Raw genomic sequence first — 21098 nt, 5'->3', positions numbered from 1 at the left:
AGAGGCCAAGTTACAGAGAACCAGGCAGAGGGCCTTCTCGGTAGTGGCACCCACCCTGTGGAACGCCCTCCCATCAGATGTCAAAGCGATAAACAACTATCTGACATTCGGAAGACATCTGAAAGCAGCCCTGTTCAGGGAAGTTTTTAATATGTGACATTTTGTGGCTGCTTTTCTCTCATCCAAACCGCACCTTCTGAAGCTGCAGTGGAATGCAGGGCGAAAACAAAGAAGAAGAGAGAAAGAAAAGGGCGAAACTTGCGCCCTGCCTGTTTGTGGCTCCGGCCAAGACTCATGCAAAGGGGAGGATACAGGTAGGGGGAAGAAGGCAAGGTTGAGCCTTAGCAAATGAGCAAACACAACACAGAGAACCTGGCACCCTGCAGCGCATACTCATGTGCCAAGTGGCAGCGAAATTTGAAAAAAACCCTTTTGCTTCACCTATTTCGCCGCTGGCCTTGTAGGTGCTTGAAAACACAGAGAGAGAAAGGAAGAGAGAGAGCGCTGGAGAGCAGAACTCCTAAGGCACGGAGCAGAAAAAGCAGGGCGAACGGCAAGCAGCAGGCGAGAGAAGTTGCTCCCTCCGTCAGGGCTGGCGGGAGGGAAGGGAGGGAGGGAGGAAGGAGCCAGCGGGAATCGCCGTCTCATTGTACGTAGCCCAGGTTCTCCATCTCGTTCTTGTAGCGCTGCTCCGACACTTTGCTCTTGTGCTGCTTGCTCTCCAGGTGCTGCCGGAACTCGGCCTCCTCGCTGGCGCCGGCGTTGCACATGGAGCAGTAGAACTGGCCGCTGGGGGTGACGCACATGGCAAGGTCGCGCGGGATCCGCTGGCGGGAGCGAGGGTTGAAATAAGGGCCTGCAGGAAGAGGGGAGGGAGCGGAAGGGAAAGGTCATTCATGTCCTGCCAGAGAGAGGTCTTTTTTTTATATATAATAATATTTATTAGAAGTTTTATAGTTACGGGGGAAAAGTATGAGAGAAAAAAAGCAATAAAAAATTAACAAACAATGCATCGAAAATAGAAAAAAAGAATACATCAAAACAACAAGAAAGAACAAAAACAAAAACATTTGAAAACACATCCAATTTCCATATCTTTATCTTTCATTTACTTGTTTCCTCGACTTCCTCACACCTCCCTTTTTTGTATTCTAGTTCAAATTAGCTAATTCAGCAAATCCTTTCCCTCTTTCTCAATTTTTTGTTCTATAATTTATCTTAACACAATCTAACTTTAAATTTTCCACTTTAGCCCATTAACAATCAGTTTTTGCTTAATTCTTTATAACATTTCTGCTAAAACCATATATCTTCATTCCAGTATTCTTCTAACATTCATTAATTTTGCAGTATTTCTGTAAATATACTTTAAATTTTTTCCAATCTTCTTCCATCGACTCTTCTCCCTGGGTCAGAGAGAGGTCTTAGGGCCCAGTTCACCCTTGCCAAAAACCTTAGAAGAAGAAGAAGAATAGTTTGGATTTGATATCCCGCTTTATCACTACCCGAAGGAGTCTCAAAGCGGCTAACAATCTCCTTTCCCTTCCTCCCCCACAACAAACACTCTGTGAGGTGAGTGAGACTGAGAGACTTCAGAGAAGTGTGACTGGCCCAAGGTCACCCAGCAGCTGCATGTGGAGGAGCAGAGACGCAAACCCGGTTCACCAGATTACAAGTCTACCGCTCTTAACCACTACACCACACTGGCTCTTAGAAAAAGTCCAGGCACTGGATCAGGTCAAAGGCCCATCTGCATGGTGCAGCACCCTGTCCTCACCAACGTTGTTGATGCTGATTTATTAACCTTGTATACTGCCCTTCCTCAGTTGACCTCAAGGCAATTCACAACAGAAAAGTACAGTACAAGAAACACAAAATCATAGAGTTGGAAGGGACCCCAAGGGTCATGCAGACCAATTCTTACATTGGGCTTGGTCTATTCATTTTGCCGTTTGTCTTACGCATCGTGGGTTTTATGCATGTTTCACATCTGTCTGTGGACAACTAGTAGGCATGGACATAAATCAGGCATGTCCCGTGAGCAAGAAGACACTGTTTCAGCCTCCTTGCACTGCCAGAAGCCTCTGTGCAGGTAGAAAACATCTTTTGTGATACATTATGGCCTTTTGCAGTTTATGCGGCAGCTAGACAGGTGACTGGGAGTGGCCGACGAGACAATATAACACCGGTCCTGAAAGACCTACATTGGCTCCCAATACGTTTCCAAGCACAATTCAAACTGTTGGTGCTGACCTTGAAAGCCCTAAACGGCCTCGGTCCAGTATACCTGAAGGAGCGTCTCCACCCCCATCGTTCTACCTGGACACTGAGGTCCAGCGCCGAGGGCCTTCTGGTGGTTCCCTCACTGAAAGAAATGAAGTTACAGGGAACCAGGCAGAGGGCCCTCTCGGTAGTGGCGCTCACCCTGTGGAACACCCTTCCATCAGATGTCAAGGAAATAAACAACTATCTGACTTTTAGAAGACATCTGAAGGCAGCCCTGTTTACGGAGGTTTTTAATGTTTGATCGTGTTTTTAATATTCTGTTGAAAGCTGCCCAGAGTGGCTGGGGAAACCCAGCCAGATGGGAAGGGTATAAACTTATTATTATTATTATTATCATCATCATCATCTAATAGAATCACAGAACTGTAGAGACAGAAGGAATCTCAACTAAAGCATCCATGACAGACAGCCATCCAACCTTTTCTGTTAGTCCTACTCAAAGCAGACCCATTGAAAATAAAGGATATGTATAACTTAGGTCCATTCATTTCAGGGGCTCTATTCTTAGGGACATCACAGGGATGGTCCTAAAAGGTATAATAACTAAATACATGCAATTAAACCAAGATCACTCCAGTGAGCCTAAAGCTTTCTAAACATATTTCAGTTACGTCTTGATCAAGCTAGAGCACCTCTTGACCCACTCAAAACAAGTAAACAAACTGTCTGTCTCCTGGATTGTTTATTAAAAATTCCGCTCCGGAAATGCTGGAGGTGAAAAGGATTCCCACAGCAGATGGCCTTGGAGGGTGGCTAACCAGCTCTGTCTTTCTGGACGACGGCAGAACGAAGAGGATCTAGGAGTCAAATGACCTGGCCTGGCGCCAAGGAAACTGAGCAGAAAATTGCCCCCGCTCAGAGCAGCATCCGAGAAGGGCAGATGGCAAATTAAGTTCTGGAGTGAGAAACCAAGGCTCACTAATAGGCAGACATACCCAAGCAAACTTTGGATGCTGTGAGGGCAAAGACAGGAAGGCAGACAGGAGTCATGGGGAGAGAAAATCAGACAAATAAGTCTTTAATGCTCATTTTCTGCAGCACCGACTGCCCAGGTTCTTAAGCTTTGGAAACCTCAGGACAAAGCCTTCACAAAGCCAAAAGGCACAAGAATTTTTTTTCTTTTAAAGAAATTACGAAAAGAAATACAAGACTCCGGCCTCTGCTACCTTTCCTCCAGAAGAACATTTGTTCTCTTTAGTGTTTCTCATGCATTCCGACCCCAATTTCTCTTTGGCTCCCCACCACCAAGCCAACTCTCCTCCCCTCCCTCTTCCAATCTACCTCACAATGCCTGGGCAGCATTCATCAACCTTGGGATCAGGGATAGTATTGGACTACACCTCTGCAGGGTGCAAGTCGCTTGTGAAGGAGCAACAATCAGCACCGTGTAAGACAGAATCCTCCTGTGTGTGCATGCATATGTCTGAAAACCTGCACACACCATCGTTTGTAAGGATCTGAAAACCCTTCAAATAATAACTTAGCCCACAACCAGCACCCATTGGAAATGAAGCAAGCTGCATTAGCCCCATGTCATGTTGGCTGTCGGTTTACCGCTTGCTTTTATTTTCAGAGGGGTAGGTGAGCGAGATCATGAACCAAGATCATGGCCACTGGGCCCATCACCTCCTGGCAAAGAGAAGGGGAAGAAATGGAGGCAGCGAGAGATTTTACTTTCTTGGGCTCCATGATCACTGCAGATGGTGACAGCAGTCACGAAATTAAAAGACGCCTGCTTCTTGGGAGAAAAGCAATGACAAACCTAGACAGCATCTTAAAAAGCAGAGACATCACCTTGCCAACAAAGGTCCGTATAATAAAAGCTATGGTTTTCCCAGTAGTGATGTATGGAAGTGAGAGCTGGACCATAAAGAAGGCTGATCGCCGAAGAATTGATGCTTTTGGATTATGCTGCTGGAAGAGACTCTTGAGAGTCCTATGGACTGCAAAAAGATCAGACCTATCCATTCTGAAGGAAATCAGCCCTGAGTGCTCACTGGAAGGACAGATCTTGAAGCTGAGGCTCTAATACTTTGGCCACCTCATGAGAAGAGAAGACTCCCTGGAAAAGACCCTGATGTTGGGGAAATTGAGGGCACAAGGAGAAGGGAACGACAGAGGGCAAGATGGTTGGACAGTGTTCTCGAAGCTACCAGCATGAGTTTGACCAAACTGCGGGAGGCAGTGGAAGACAGGAGTGCCTAGCATGATCTGGTCCAGGGGGTCACGAAGAGTCGGACACGACTAAACGACTAAACAACAAAGCTGAGCGAGTCATCTCTTCGCTGCAGCCAAAACAATATACAACTGAGTCAGGGTGGACTAGGACCTGGGAGACCAGGGTTCAAATCCCCACTTGGCCACAAATTCCTCTGGTTGACCTTCAAATCTGTCACTGGCTCAGCTTAACCTACCTCACAGGGTTATTGTTAGGATTAAATGGGGAGGAGGAACCAGAAACACCACCTCTAGCTCCTTGGAGGGAAAGATGGACTAGAAATTAAGAAAGTAAACAAATAAACTTGATTGTGGCATAAACTTTAACCGTTCATGAATCTAGGGAACCAGGCAGAGGGCCTTCTCAGCAGCAGCAACCTCCCTGTGGAACACTCTTCCAACCGATGTCAAGGAGATAAAGAACTACACGACTTCTAGAAGACATCTGAAGGCAGCTCTGTATCGGGAATTTTTAAATGTTTGGTGTTTGATGATGTTTCTGTATATGCTGGAAGCTGCCCAGAGTGGCTGGAGCGACCCAGTCAGATGGGCGGAGTACAATTCTTATTCTTATTATTAGACTGTAACCCACCAAAGTTTATGTTGTAATGAATGTCAGCCTTTAAAGTGTCATCACAACAACAACAACTTAGCCTGACTCCTCCCTGAATTGTTTTGGGGATAGATCTGTGGTGCAGCACGGGATAAATTGCGGTGATCTGAGAGCCACAGGGCAGGTGGGGGGTCCCTGTCGGGATCTCCACTAAGCCAAGCCGATAAAGCTCATCCTCCTCCGGCTGAACCTTCGGAATCGCCTCCCGACGTGATTAACGACCAGAGCCTTTGATGAAGCCTCAGGCACCTTCCCATCCAGCAGAGAATCCAGCAGCATGCGGAAGTGATGAAATTTATGGCTACATGGCTAAAGAGTTTTATTTCTCGCTACGCAGACAGAAAAGAAACATCCTCTCTCTATGAAAGCAAAGAACAACTGGACAACAAAGGAACAGGAAACAAGTACGTCACATCCGTCTCCTGTCTTCCGTGAGACTTCCAATAGCCTGGACTGTCTCTGGAATGTAAACAGAGTCTTGTGACTCCAAAAGCACTGCATAGTGGCAAACAGAAACTAACAGTCCCTGCCCAGCCCTATTATATTAGTAAACCTCCCACTTGCTATGTCCCAGGCTACAGCTTCAGCTATGGATGTAGAACTGGTAATTGGTTGCAATGATTCTGGAATCACAAGGCCTCTCATCCCTAACCCAGCTCTGCTATCGCGTAAAAGGAGTTCTCTAGCTTCAGCTAGAAATAACACACACTGAATAGGGTGCAAATTGTCAGTGTTTGAAAAAGAAAAGGTTCTGACCTCCTTTGACTCCTTCGCCTGGTCCTCAGACCTTAGTTGGCACAAAAGAGTCCTTGAGAAAGAGTATCTTTGCAGAGTATTGCTGCTTTTATTCTTAAAAGTCTTCTTATCCCACCACGACCGACAGCTTTATACATATTAAGGCAACCGGCTTTCAGCCTTCTGACCAACCCAACCCACGCCACAAACAGACCATCAATGACCACCCTATATACAAGCATATATGAAGGAACAGGTTACTAAAATCTGACTGTGCAGTCACCCGAACCAGGGCCCCAAAATTCCCAAATTCTTTCTTCAGGGTCATTAGCTAAAATCCATTAGCTTGAGCTGTACAACACAAACCCAGCTGCATAAACAGAGCCTTCTCCTTTATCAACCCATGAAGGCTTAATGGATGGCCTTGTCAGTTCCAAGTGAGGCAGGATGGTCTTATCTTATGTAGGTGAAAGGTTTCATGAGTCATGCTGACTCAGTTTCTTTTTGTATTAAAGAAACAGCGGCTAATTTTTAGCCACAACAGCAAATATGGGAAGTACCTGTGTTACTCTGGACGGCATAGACGTTTCGTCTGCTCTGCATCATCTTGTATTCGTTCCCTACTTTCCGCATCTTCCTTTTGCCCGCCAGTTCTGATGACTCCCTGGTGTTGTGAAGACGTGAAGAAGGAGGAGGAGGAGGAGGAGGAGGAGGAGAAAGGAGCAGGGGTGTGGGAAGACAACGAGGAGATATATTTTACAGGTGTCACCAGACAAGGTTAGCAAAAGCCATTCCAATCACAACCCCTCACTCTCAAAGAAGTTCAGTAATACCTACGAGAATGCATTGTTTTGGGCTTCAGCCAGGCGCAGCCTCTTCGCGTGATTCTTCCCTTGGTAGTGAGCCTGGGCCACAGCCGGCGAACTGAACGAAGCGTCACACAATTTGCAGTAGTCATTTTCTGTGGCCAGGATCACCCGCCCTCCCGGTTTTGAGGAAGCGCCCTGGTCAGAAAGGGGGGGAAAGGCATTAAGGCACACCAACGTGGCTCGTTCTTCAAAACGGATGTTCTTGTACTTATTCATTCGGTTGGTGGGCATTCTCAGGGACTGGCTGCATGAAGAGGAGTGGTGGCACCAGCCGGGGAACCCCCAGAGGAGGAAGGCTCAGAGTCAGGGGATTGGTGGTGGGACACTTAGGAGAGGAGAAGATTGGAGGAGGGAGGAGGTGCTGGACACTGAAGGAGCAACAGAGTTAAGTCGGCAGAAAGAGAAGGCGACACAGAGCAGTTCAGACTCCGAGGCTGAAGCAGATGAGGAGGGTTAACAGACTGCTGAAGAATCCAGGGAGTCTCCCTCTCCTGCTGCAACAAGCTCCCCTCCCGTCAGTCTCCCAAAACACACAGAATAATGAGAGCTGAACAGAGGCCAGAGGTGCGCAGACGTAGTTTGAGACTGCTTAGGAAACATCTGGGAGAGGAGGAGCCATAAATACCTTCATTCCTGACAATTGCTCCATAAAGACCTACTGGGAAGTGTTGCTGAGCTATATGCTGTTTTGTCAGATAAAGAGTTAACTTCACTGATAACAGAGCCCTGTGTCCATCGTACTGACCTGTGTCTGACTCCAGGCCTGACAGGGCCTTTTCAGTGGTGGCTCCACAACTGTGGAAATCGATTCCATGCAATGTCGGCCAAGCCCCATTCCCAAGTCTATTTAAACAGGCCTTAACAACCTGCCCCTTAGCACAAGCCCCATCCCTCAGTACTTTTCAATGAACCTCAACAACCATTTGCTTTGGCATTTAATGGCCAATTAAGACCCGGGCTACAGAAACGGTACTGTTGTCAATTTTTAAATATTACAGTTATGCTAGGTTGCAGTCATTGTATAGTCTATACTGGCTTCTAACAGTGTTTAGAAGGAAATGTACATTTAAGTGGTTATAATATTGTTTTTTACTGCTTGTGTGTTGGTTGATCATTGGTGAACAACTCTGGTTGGCAATTTCTTTTGCCCTACACTTTTCTGCATTCACCCATAAGCGTAAATGGTGCCCATAAGCATGAATGGCTCCCATTTACTTCTGTGTGATAGGGGAAAACAGTTGCAATCGGAGTGATCAACGGCTTTACAACAGGATCTAATAAAAAATTTTACATAAGAAATTGTCTCCCTCCAGTGGCTGACCTCATCAGCTACTGTAATCTTCACTCCCACCAAAACTGGTTTTCTTTAGCTCCTTTGGAGCACTGGCTATGGTCAGCTAGGACTGGGGGAATGCAGGCTGTGGCAGCGTCACAACACTTGGTGAGTGATTCTACACGTTCTGGAGGCGAGGGGGGAAACTTGATAGCGGGATGTCATTTTTTGCAGCCTCCCATATCGCACGTAGCTGCCATGTTTGCACGCGACACCAAACCATAGTTTAGCACTACATAGGTGAATCTGGATGAGTTTCAGGCACCCATGTCTCTGGCTGGAAAAATTACCAGAATTTCACCTTGAAAGAATACTGGCTTTTCATTCCATTAGAGCCAGGGATCATGGTTTAGAACAAGGGGATAATAATAATAATAATAATAATAATAATAATAATAATAATAATTTATATCCCGCCCTCCCCAGCTGAAGCCGGGCTCAGGGCGGCTAACAACAATAAAACAGTACAAAAGTACAGCACAAACAACACTCTAAAATCATTCATTATAAAATTAATTAATTCAAGCCACTGGCAACCATTGGGCCAGAGCTCCGCAAAGATTGCCGAGGGAGGGAGTCAGGCTGTGCCCTGGCCAAAGGCCTGGTGGAACTGTTCTGTCTTGCAGGCCTTGCGGAAAGATGTCAAGTCCCGCAGGGCCCTGGTCTCTTGTGACAGAGCGTTCCACCAGATCGGAGCCATGGCCGAAAAAGCCCTGGCTCTAGTTGAGGCCAGCCTAACTTCTCTGTGGCCTGGGACCTTCAAGATGTTTTTATTTGAAGACCGTAAGTTTCTCTGTGGGACATACCAGGAGAGGCGGTCCCATAGGTACAAGGGTCCTAGGCCGTATAGGGCTTTAAAGGTTAAAACCAGCACCTTAAACCTGATCCTGTACTCCACCGGGAGCCAGTGCAGCTGGTATAGCACCGGGTGAATGTGATCTCGCAGCAAAGACCCCGTAAGGAGTCTCGCTGCAGCATTCTGCACCCGCTGGAGTTTCTGGGTCAGTCTCAAGGGCAGCCCCAACGAGTGCAAAACCTCTCCTCCTCGCACCATGGTCCTCATGAACTCCTCCATTTAAATTACATTGTCCTGGGAGGGCACCTTCCACGGATGCCAGTGGAATCTTCTCTACGGCCTCAGTCCAGTACAGTGGTACCTCTAGATACGAACGGGATCCGTTCTGGAGCCCCGTTCGCAACCTGAAGTAAACCTAAGACACATCTGTGCATGCGTGGGTCGCGTTTCGCCGCTTCCACGCATGTGCGTGACGTCATTTTGAGTGTCTGCGCATGCGCGAGTGGTGAAACCCGGAAGTAGCGCGCTCTGTTACTTCTGGGTTGCGCTGAGAGCAACCCAAAAATACTTAACTTGAAGCAACTTCAACCCGAGGTACGACTGTATACCTGAAGGAGCATCTCCACCCCCATCGTTCTGCCCAGACACTGAGGTCCAGCTCAGAAGCTGCGAGAAGCCAAGTTACAGGGAACCAGGCAGAGGGCCTTCTTGGTAGTGGTGCCTGCCCTGCGGAATGCCCTCCCACCAGATGTCAAAGAGAAAAACAACAACCAGACTTTTAGAAGACATCTGAAGGCAACCCTGTTTAGGGAAGTTTTTAATGTATTTACCATGTTTTTAATATTCTATTGGGAGCAGCCCAGAGTGGCTGGGGAAACCCAGCCAGATGGGTGGGGTATAAATAATAAATTATTATTATTATTATTATTATTATTATTATTATTATTATACCAGCACGGCATAGCAGCTGTGGTCCAGATGAAAGAGGTAGCTCCCCACCCCATGCCCGATGGACCTCCAGGATGCAACTTACATAATAAAAATGCAGTGTGTGGAAGTCGCATCAAGGAGGGTGTTCATCAGTGTAAGCCTTTCTGCTTGCCTGTAATCCCCCTTCTCCTCCCATCGTGTGCTGTTCTGGGGGTTCCCCCGAATCTTCAGAGAGGATTTGTGCAGGAGACATGTGGGGGAAGGAGAAAAGGAAGCCTCCTTTTGATAGCAGGAGTCCTTGGTGGTGGCTCCTGCTAGCTGAATGGCACACATTTAATATATTATCTAGCTGTCAATATGCATGGGAGTCCGTGGGACACAGCAAGGAGAGAGTTTCCCCCATAATCACCCTGTTCCCAGGGTTTTCTTTGGAAGAGTAACTTGCTAGCATTTGAAGAACCCTGGGATGTGAAACGAAATGTGCAGACACCATTCACATTTTTGCATGTGAAATTAGCCTCTACCCTCCCTTTTCAGAGTTTGATTTTGCTCCCCGCACTGGCAGATTTTGCTCTCCACCCCTGCCCGCCCCCCAGATTACACCCATGTAATTCCACCCTGCTTTTTTGTAGGAGAACCAAAGCAGCTTTCAGCAGAGCAGAGCAATAAGTACCTTTTTAAAAATACATCATAAGGACACAAGAAGAGCCCATCTGGTTCAACATTCTGTTTTCACAGTGGGCAATGTGATACCCCCGGGGGAAACCGCAAGCAGGACCTGAGGGCAACAGCATGCTTCCTTCCTGTGGCTTCCAGCAAGCGGTATTCAGAAGCATGGCTGCTTTTGGCTGTGTGGAATGAGACACATGCATGCACAAAAGCACATGGCAAGTGTACATCCCCGTCAAACTCAGTGGAACATACTTCGATGCCTCCCTTTCTATGGAGGCGCAGATTGCAGCTATAACAAAGGCGGCATTTTTTCATCTCCGCCAAGCTAAGCAGTTGGCTCCTTACCTCTCTCGCCCTGACCTAGCCACTGTGATCCACGCGGCGGTCACCTCTAGGCTTGATTATTGCAACTCACTCTACGTGGGGCTGCCCTTGAAACTGACCCAGAAACTCCAGCGGGTGCAGAATGCCGCGGCGAGACTCCTTATGGGGTCCTCGCCGCAGGATCACATTCATCCGGTGCTATACCAGCTGCACTGGCTCCCGGTGGAGTACAGGATCAGGTTTCAGATGCTGGTTTTAACCTTTAAAGCCCTACACAGCCTAGGACCTTCGTACCTACAGGACCGCCTCTCCTGGTATGTCCCAGGACCTTATGGTCTGCAAATAACAACACGCTGAAGATTCCGGGCCCCAGGGAGATTAGAGTGGCCTCAACCAGAGCCAGGGCCTTTTTGGGCATGGCGCCGGCCTGGTGGAAGGCTCTCTCACAAGAGACCAGGGCCCTGCAAGATTTGACATCCTTCCGCAGGGCCTGCAAGATGAAGCTGTTCCACCAGGCCTTTGGCCAGGGTTCAGTCTGACACATTTTCTCTTTGTATAAGAACAAGCACGAAGGATGTTTCCTAGCCTGCTCGCAGGTCCTTATAATATAAGTGGAAACAGTTGGTCCTGGCGAGTATTAACCGCTTTCAATTTTAACCTGAGGATTATCATTTGTCCAGTTTTAATTTATTTGAATTAATTTTGGGATGCATTTTAATCGATTGATTGCTTGTTTTTATGCATATGGTATTATTTATATGATGTTAGCCACTCTGAGCCCGGTTCTGGCTGGGGAAGGTGGGATACAAATAAAAAATTATTATTATTACTATTATTATGTGTCAACATGCTGTGGAACGCACACTGCAAAGCAAAACCTCCATACAACTAACTCACCTGGAGCGGAAGGGAAACCACCGGTTGAGAGGCTGGCTCAAGGGAACTGCTCATCTTGGCAGGAGCTGGACAGCTGTTGGCAGCATAGTAATTCCGAAGTTTCTTACTATGGTTTTTACCCTGGAAAGAGAGCCTGCGTTAACAGCTTTCAATGGCAGCCATATAGCTGTGCAACAAGAAAATGCGGCTGCAGGTGGGGTTTACTGTGAAGGTCGATGCAATCCTCAACTGTCAATATTAATCAAAAGAGAGAGGAAAGGTTCTTTATCTTCATCTGCGCAATGTGGCTGTCATCAGTTGTAGGACTCTTTTCACTTAATAGGCAATCCTACAGTGGTACCTCGGGTTAAGTACTTAATGCGTTCCGGAGGTCTGTACTTAACCTGAAACTGTTCTTAACCTGAAGCACCACTTTAGCTAATGGGGCCTCCTGCTGCTGCCGCACTGCCGGAGCCCGATTTCTGTTCTTATCCTGAAGCAAAGTTCTTAACCTGAAGCACTATTTCTGGGTTAGCAACCAGAAGCGTATGTAACCTGAAGCATCTGTAACCCGAGGTACCACTGTATTTTGTTTGTTTATTATAGTCCACCTTTCCTCCAAGGAGCTCTAGGTGCTGTGAACTGCCCTGTAGGGCTGGGAAATATATCGCTATATGGTCCAAAACTGGCAATATATCGCGAATCATGATGTGGGTGGGTGGGTGTGCTATACAAAAATCACAACAAAGGGGAAACCGTGAAGCCAGCCAATGACTCTACATAGCTCCATCCTTATTTCAGACATCGTGATCTATCAATATATTGTGATGTTTAGCTGGTGATATATCACAAATTTGAAAACCAGGTATTGCCCAGCCCTACTGCCCTGAGATCTATGAAGGGTAATATACATATTTAATAACTAATAAATAATAACATGGTTTTCTTCCTCCATGTTTTATCCTCACAACAACCCTGCAGGTAGGTTAGTCTGAGAGACAGTGACTGGCCCAAGGTCACCAAGCACGTTTCAACCAACCCTCTAACTACTAAAGGTAAAGGGACCCCTGACCATTAGGTCCAGTTGTGGCCGACTCTGGGGTTGTGGCGCTCATCTCGCTTTATTGGCCGAGGGAGCCGGTGTACAGCTTCTGGGTCATGTGGGCAGCATGACTAAGCCGCTTCTGGTGAACCAGAGCAGCGCACGGAAACGCCGTTTACCTTCCCGCCGGAGCGGTACCTATTTATCTACTTGCACTTTGACATGCTTTCGAACTGCTAGGTTGGCAGGAACAGGGACCGAGCAATGGGAGCTCACCCCGTCGTGGGGATTCAAACCGCCGACCGTCTGATCGGCAAGTCCTAGGCTCTGTGGTTTAACCCACAGCGCCACCCGCCTCTAACTACTATACCACACTTAATTTACTAGGGACAGAATGCACACACACACGTGTGTGTGTGTGTGTGTGTGTGAGAGAGAGAGAGAGAGAGAGAGAGAGAGAGAGAGAAACTGGTTGAACAAACAGCCTGCCACTGGTCATGTAAAACGTCAAACACACTGCAATTGTAGTTTTCAGTCACACAAAAATCTCATCTCATTTTGCACATTTTAACACTCAAGATATACCCAACATGTTTCTGTCAAGATGCCTCGCATTGTGCAATAATGCATCTTGTACACACAACCTCTTTTAGGATGTTTCCTTTTATGCTGTGCAACTGACTGCGGAGGTCAGCAGTACAGTGGTACCTTGGGTTAAGTACTTAATTCGTTCTGGAGGTCTGTCCTTAACCTGAAACTGAGCTAAGTTAGACAGGAGGGCGGAGCAACCCACCTGGCCATCACCTGACATCACAGTGTCACCAGGTGAACTTTCCCACCCTTCCAAAGTGCTGTGTCTTCACCTCCATCATTCAGCCTGGACACTGAGGTCCAGCTCCGAGGGCCTTCTGGCGGTTCCCTCACTGCAAGAAGCCAAGTTACAGGGAACCAGGCAGAGGGCCTTCTCGGTAGTGGCGCCCGCCCTGTGGAACGCCCTCCCAGCAGATGTTAAACAGATAAACTAATATAGGTCTTTTAGAAGACATCTGAAGGCAGCCCTGTATAGGGAAATTTTTGATGTTTGATGTTTTATTATGCCTTTATATTTGTTGGAAGCTGCCCATAGTGGCTGGGGCAACCCAGTCAGATGTGTGGGATACAAATATTATTATTAGTAGTAGTAGTAGTATAGTGGTGCCCCGCAAGACGAATGCCTCGCAAGACAGAAAACCCGCTAGACGAAAGGGTTTTCCGTTTTGGAGGTGCTTCGCAAAACGAATTTGCTATGGGCTTGCTTCGCAAGACGAAAATGTCTTGTGATTCCTGGGGGTTTTTTTTCACTCCCCACCCCCTTTTTCTAAGGCACTAAGCTGCTAATAGCCTTTTAGCAGCTAATCCGCTAATCCCTTAAGCCTTTAATAGCCGCTAATAGCCGCTAAACCGCTAATAGCGCTAATCCGCTAATGGGCTTGCTTCGCAAGACGAAAAAACCGCTAGACGAAGAGACTCACGGAACGGATTCTTTTCGTCTTGCGAGGCACCACTGTAGTAGTAGTAGTAGTAGTAGTAGTAATGTGCAGTGCTGATGTTCACAGCTTCCTCCTCACCTGGTAATGAGCCTGGGCTTGCTGCGCAGAATTCAGCGTGACGTTACAAAGCCTGCAGCACAAAGGCTTACAAAGTTCCTCCAACACAGGGTCCAGCTCCACCCCTGTAGCAAGTTCGTCATCTTGTGCGAGCGGCAAGGACGGCCCCAGTCCGAGAGGTTTCTGTGGGGATAGTCGCGAGTTGGCTGCAGGCCTGGCGCCCACTGACATAGGAAGCGATGGGACCTTCTCAGGAGGAGTAGGAGGAAATCCAGCTTGCTGCAAGAGGATCATTTGTGGAGAGAACTTCTGGCATTGCTTCCTTTGATGACAGGAGACCAACGTCGACTCTGGATCAGAAACACAGAGAAGTTCCACTAAGACAGGAGGATCCAACAGTAGGGTGTAATTTAAGGGGGTGAAATTTAATTTCCTGCCACAGTGGTGCCCCACAAGACGAATGCCTCGCAAGATGGAAAACCCGCTAGACGAAAGGGTTTTCCGTTTTTCGATGCGCTTCGCAGGATGAATTTCCCTATGGGCTTGCTTCGCAAGACGAAAATGTCTTGCGAGTCTTGAGAATTTTTTTCGCTCCCCACCCCCTTTTTCTAAGCCACTAAACCGCTAATAGTCTTTTAGCAGCTAATCCGCTAATCCCTTAAACCTTTAATAGCCGCTAATAGCCACTAAACCGCTAATAGCGCTAATCCACTAAACCGCTAATAGGGTTGCTTCGCAAGACGAAAAAACCGCTAGACGAAGAGACTCGCAGAACGAATTAATTTTGTCTTGCGAGGCACCACTGTATTTTCTTTCGTGAGGTGTCATAAAGATATGGTTTTGGGCGTGAAGAATTTAAATCTGCTATTATCTTTATGATTGGACAACATTTAGCTTGGAAAGACTACGTTTGATGAAGAATCACATAAACTGCTTTCGGAAAACCAAAAAATTTCAACTTCAGTTTCTGAAAATGTCAGGTAATGCATAATAATAATAACTAACTTGGGAATCAATACCTGAAGGAGCGTCTCCACCCCCATCGTTCAACCTGGATACTGAGGTCCAGCTCCGAGGGCCTTCTGGCGGTTCCCTCACTGAGAGATGTGAGGTTACAGAGAACCTGGCAGAGGGCCTTTTCGGTAGTGGCACCCGCCCTGTGGAAAGCCCTCCCATCAGATGTCAAGGAAATAAACAACTATCTGACTTTTATAAGACATCTGAAAGCAGCCTTGTTTGGGGAGGTTTTTAATGTTTATCGTGTTGTTAATATTCTGTTAGGAGCTGCCCAGAGTAGCTGGGGAAACCCAGTCAGATGGGCAGGGTATAAATAATAACAAATTATTATCAATATCATTAAATCATAGAATCATAGAGTTGGAAGGGACCTCAAGGGTCATCTAGTCCAACCCCCTACAATGAAGGAATCTGAGCTAAAGCATCCATGGCAGATGGCCACCCAACCTCTGCTTAAAAACCTCCAAGGAAGGAGAGTCCACAACCTCCCAAGGGAAACCGTTCCACTGTCAAACAGCTCTTATTGTCAGAAAGTTTTTTTCTTAATGTTTAGTCGGAATCTCCTTTCTTGCAACTTGAAGCCATTGGTTCGACTCCTACCCTCCAGAGCAGGAGAAAATAAGCATGATCCCTCCTCCATGTGACAGAACTTAAAGATATCTGAAGCTGGCTATCCTATCTCCTCTCAGCCTCCTCTTTTCCAGGTTAAACATACCCAGCTCCTTCAAGCGCTCATCTTATTTATCTCATAGACATCTGAAGGGAGGGTGTTCCATAGAATGGGAGCCACTATGAAGAAGGCCCTCTACCTGGTTCCCTGCAACTTCACTTCTCACAGCGAGGGAACCGCCAGAAGGCCCTTGGAGCTGGACCTCTGTGCCTGGGCTGAACGATGGGGGTGAAGATGTACAGGGCCGAGGCCATATGGGGCTTTAAAGCTCAGCACCAACCTTTGAATTGTTCTGAGAGCCAATGATGCCCTGATCGTCAATGAATTCATCTAATCTTCCTCTAGAGCCCTGCCTTTTGTGGGAGCTGGTTCCAAAGTTTAACTATATGCTGGGTGAAGCTCGTACCCTCCAACATTTCTCCAATGAAAACAGGGATTTCCTATTCAACAACAATAATAATAATAATAATAATAATAATAATAATAATATTTATACCCCGGCCATCAGACTGGGTTGCCACAGCTACTTTGGGTGGCTTCCAACATATATATAAACGTAATAAAACATTAAACATTTAAAAACTTCCCGATACAGGGCTGCCTTCAGATGTCTTCTAAAGGCTATATAGTTTCTTATCTTCTTGGCCCGGGGGTCGAACAACTCCACACCCTCCAACATTTCTCTGATGAAAATAGGGACGTGCTCAGGGAAAGCAGGACATTCCAAGATCAAATGAGAAACCAGGATGGCTTCTGTTTATCCGGGACTGTCCCTTGAAAATAGAAACACTGGGAGGTTCTGCAAGTTTTGTGAACCTATGTGCCAGGCACAGCACAAGCTCTGCATGCAAAAGGCCCCAGGTTCAATCCCAAATGTCTCCAGGTAGGCCTGGCAGGGATGCCCTGTCTGAAACCCTGGAGAGCTGCTGCCAGTCAGTGTTGTCAACCTTGAGCTAGATGGGCCAATGATGTGACTCAATATTAGGCAGCTTTCTATATAAAAGCTATTTGGCCAGTGAAATGCAACCTTTAGCTTTTAACTAGAAATACAAACTATCCTGCAAAGGCACATCAATATCTACCTGCTTTTTAATATTTTCCTCACCTCTATGCTAAAGCAGCCAGAAACAAACTTGAAAACCTAACTATTACCTCGTTCAACTGCCGGAGCAAAGAGGGCACCTCAAATTATCCAGGAGCTCTGGCCGGTGACATCATCACTCCTGCTCTGGAAAAAAAAAGTCTTAAGGCTTTGATCCCCTGCATCCCCCCACTACTACACTGCTGATTAAAACCTGCAGTATTAAAAAATGCAAACCAAAACAAAGATATAGGTGGGCACAAGGAGAATCCTGTCTTGTAGACCTTCCCCCAACATGCTTCTGGTGGCTAATAAATCGAGGAAATGCATGAGGGAACATGGGCAAATGATGGAAGCAGTGGAGATTATCCAGAGATGCAAACGTGACTCATTGCTGTGCTTAACTCTAGCATTCAAGGGTTGGTTTGGCCCACAGATTCGTTGAACAGGTCCTTTATCCTCAGTTCCCCCTTGTGTAAAATGCAAAGGATGCAACACCGGGAGGTCATATAACTAAAATGTTACGTGCATTTATTACCCTTATTAAAACGTGGGATTTGCACTTGAGGTGATAAGTCATTCGCTTAGGGGGGGCGTTTTTAAAGGCAAATTCCTGGAGGATAAGACTTTGCCTGTTGCTGGCTGTGACAGAGATAGTGCATGCTTCTAACTGCCATCATCATACTCAGCTTGCAAGTGCAGTATCTAGCTATCTGAAGGCATATTAGTGGTGCTATAGATCACACACCCAACACCAGGCACATACAGTATCCGATGCATCGCAAAGAAAACAAACCCACCCCCCTTTGCAAAATGCCCCTAAAGTAGTGTGCAATGAAGCTGAATGAAGCCACGCACAGCCCTGTCCACACGCAAGTCAACCCCAGTTTGTCCAATGGGGCACGTAGGGTCGCAGCTGCTCTTAGACGCCGGTTCCCTGGCTATTCTATTCCAGGCACATCGAGACGAGGACATGACGATGGACCTACCGGCTTCGCGAAGGCTGGTGGTGGAAGGAAAAGAGAGCGATTCACAGGAGGCTCCTGCAAGGATTTTCCCGGAGATGGAGCCGGCCAGGCGCGCGCCGCATCCCCGAGCATGGGATCGTGGAGAGCTTTCGTGGCGCCTCTTTTATAACTTAAAAAAAGCCAGGTCTAAAGGGGCTACGAAGAGAACCGGTGGAGGGGCGAGAAAGCCGGTGGAGTGGGGGGGGGAGAGAGCAGCATAACCGGACACAGATGGAAACAGCTGCAGGAAGTGACTGCAGAGCAAAGCTGGGAGGGGAGGAGACTTGGGGAAACTGCCCTGTCACGTCTCTCTCTGGGATCATGAGTCTCTCCATGCGCAGGAGAGCAGCTGAGAGGATGCGCTCTGCTCCTCGGTTGCGTCTGTGCCGCCGGTTTCTCTCCCGTTTGGACCTTGCGAACCACCAGCCGCTAAGCAAAGCCCGGGCGGAGCGTGCAAACTTCCCGGCGGCGTCTTAATAGCTGGGCTGCGGGCCGCTCCCGGGGACCTGCTGCCGGCGCTTCTCCCGCTTACTGGGGAGCGAAAGCTAAGGAGGCTTCCGCGGCGGCGGGGCGGCAGATCCCCGAGGGTTGGCCGCGTCGCATCTGCGCGGTCCTAGAGGTATCTCCTGAGAAGGGAGCCCCGCTGACTTCCGAGGCATAGGATGATGACCCAATCCTGTGCATATTTACTCGGGAGCAAACCCGTTGGGAATTTGCTCCCCCAAAATTATGGGCGCGCAGGACTGTGCAGCTGCGCCGGGTAATGCTGTGCGTTTTTACGCAGGAGTTCGGTGGGGCTCGCTCGTTTCTCAGTAAGAGTAGTGGCGTTGAGTTGCTGCTAAGGCTGTAAGCCTCACTGCTTCCCTTTGTGTAAGCCCCATTGAATTCAGTGGGGTAACTGAATAGGCGTGCAGGATTGTGTTTATAATAACTCAACAACCTCAGATATGCAGATGACACACCCTTGATGGCAGAAAGTGAGGAAGAATTAAAGAACCTTTTAATGAGGGTGAAAGAGGAGAGCGCAAAATATGGTCTGAAGCTCAACATCAAAAATACAAGATCATGGCCACTGGTCCCATCACCTCCTGGCAAATAGACGGGGAGGAAATGGAGGCAGCGAGAGATTTTACTTTTTTGGGCTCCATGATCACTGCAGATGGTGACAGCAGTCACGAAATTAAAAGACACCTGCTCCTTGGGAGAAAGGCGATGGCAAACCTAGACAGCATCTCAAAAAGCAGAGACATCACCTTGCCAACAAAGGTCCACATAGTTAAAGCTATGGTTTTCCCAGTAGTGATATATGGAAATGAGTGCTGGACCATCAAGAAGGCTGATCGCCGAAGAATTGATGCTTTTGGATTATGGTGCTGGAGGAGACTCTTGAGAGTCCTATGGACTGCAAGAAGATCAGACCTATCCATTCTGAAGGAAATCAGCCCTGAGTGCTCACTGGAAGGACAGATCCTGAAGCTGAGGCTCCAGTACTTTGGCCACCTCATGAGAAGAGAAGACTCCCTGGAAAACACCCTGATGTTGGGAAAGATGGAGGGCACAAGGAGAAGGGGACGACAGAGCACAAGATGGCTGGACGGTGTTCTCGAAGCTACCAACATGAGTTTGACCAAACTGCGGGAGGCAGTGGAAGACAGGAGTTCCTGGCATGCTCTGGTCCATGGGGTCACGAAGAGTCGGACACGACTAAACGACTAAACAACAACAACAACATAGGGCTGACTTGAGCTACTTTGCTCCCCCAAGTGAAGATTAATAAATCTTTGTTGTCCCTTCTCCAGTATTCAAACTGAAAGTGTGGGGTCCTTTTGTGGTTATGGCTCCCTTAGTTTTTAGAAGGCAACAGGTAATGATTTGGCTAAATTTGGGGGGAGGTCATTAAGGAACCCCTAATCTTCTTTCCCCCCCCCCCCAATTAGAGCAATGCCCTCTCCCCAAACTGCACATGGTGCAGTTATAGTCCCTTTTCCATACAACTGTATGTTGTACAGGACGTATGGACGTACAAGGACGTAAAATTAGGGTAACAGGGTATTTGCACAAGTATTTTTCCAATAGCGGGCTGTTTTTGCTGTTCCGTAATAGTGGATGGTCACTGCTGTCCTACTTATGCAGAGCAAGGGGAAAGGTGGCGCGGTTGTAAAAACTGGGGACACGATTTACCATACAGCTGACAACCTGTTGTACCAAGAGTCAGGGTCCCCTTTGAGGCTTCCCAACTAGCCTGGAACCTCTAGAATTGTACTACTGTAGTCAGCTTCCTGTACAGCCAATTGGGTTGAGCCAAGCCTTATTCAACTAAGGTGGTTAGCCCATCTGAAAAGAACGGGTTCTCCAAGGAGGAAAGGCTAAAGCACACAGGACTTTTTTTGGTTACAACATGAGAAAACATAATAAAGAGATTTTAGAAGAATGATGTAAAGAGAACAGATGGAGATAAACTCCCTTGTTTGAATGCATACCTATGCGCAAAAGAGTACACAATAAAGATTACAGACCGCACACTGCCTATTTTATGCTTTGAAAGACTATGTAAGTCCTCTCAAACACACATATTGTCAGTCTCCTCTAAGGGCTAGAATAATAAAATCATAGACTGTTCCAAGGATTACTGAAAAAATAAAGTGCTCTAGGCACTTGAAACCCATTTACTAAATGCTAAGTATATTTACGCAGCCATTCTTGTCCTTCCTGATGTCCTTGCTCTGCAATTCAGCAACTTAACATAACTCTGAAAGATCATCATAACAGAAATAAAGAGTCCTAACAGTACATCACTAGATGGCAGCAATCAATTAGAACTGGAAAGGCAGGAAGCCTTTCCCAGTAGCAGAGGCAAGATTTATTTCTAGAGGGAGGCAAATGCAAGCAGTGAAGATCACACTATTCTTGAGTTATGTATGAATAACTCCCTAGTTTCTTACTAGTGAGGGTTTGTGAATGAAGTGACCAAATCTGATTGCCCACAGACAAGCTGTTGAAATTAACAGGAAATACGTGGCGAATGCTTCTGATCATGTGGCAAG

General features: G+C 47.2%; 1 protein-coding gene across 2 annotated transcripts; it reads right to left on the bottom strand.

The window, feature by feature from the left end:
- Positions 1-168: 168 nt before the first annotated feature.
- Positions 169-19153, bottom strand: ZMAT3 (zinc finger matrin-type 3). 2 transcript variants are annotated; one of them, XM_083442411.1, is made up of 7 exons: positions 18037-19153; positions 17119-17189; positions 14301-14629; positions 11673-11792; positions 6689-6855; positions 6412-6515; positions 169-856 (listed from the first exon to the last, which is right to left on the bottom strand). In XM_083442411.1, exons 3-7 carry the CDS (start codon positions 14571-14573, stop codon positions 645-647), a joined length of 876 nt encoding a protein of 291 aa, XP_083298537.1. In that variant the 5' UTR covers positions 14574-14629; positions 17119-17189; positions 18037-19153; the 3' UTR covers positions 169-644. The 2 variants fall into 2 exon arrangements, with proteins under 2 accessions (XP_083298537.1, XP_083298536.1); XM_083442410.1 differs by lacking the exon at positions 17119-17189 and having other exon boundaries at positions 18037-19151.
- Between the last annotated feature and the right edge of the window lie 1945 nt (positions 19154-21098).

This window comes from Podarcis tiliguerta, assembly GCF_965153285.1.
Source record: "Podarcis tiliguerta genome assembly, chromosome: 5".
In the NCBI taxonomy this organism is placed as follows: Eukaryota; Metazoa; Chordata; class Lepidosauria; order Squamata; family Lacertidae; genus Podarcis; species Podarcis tiliguerta.
Note: the sequence above shows the minus strand (reverse complement) of the source record. Positions and strands in the feature narration are given on the sequence as shown.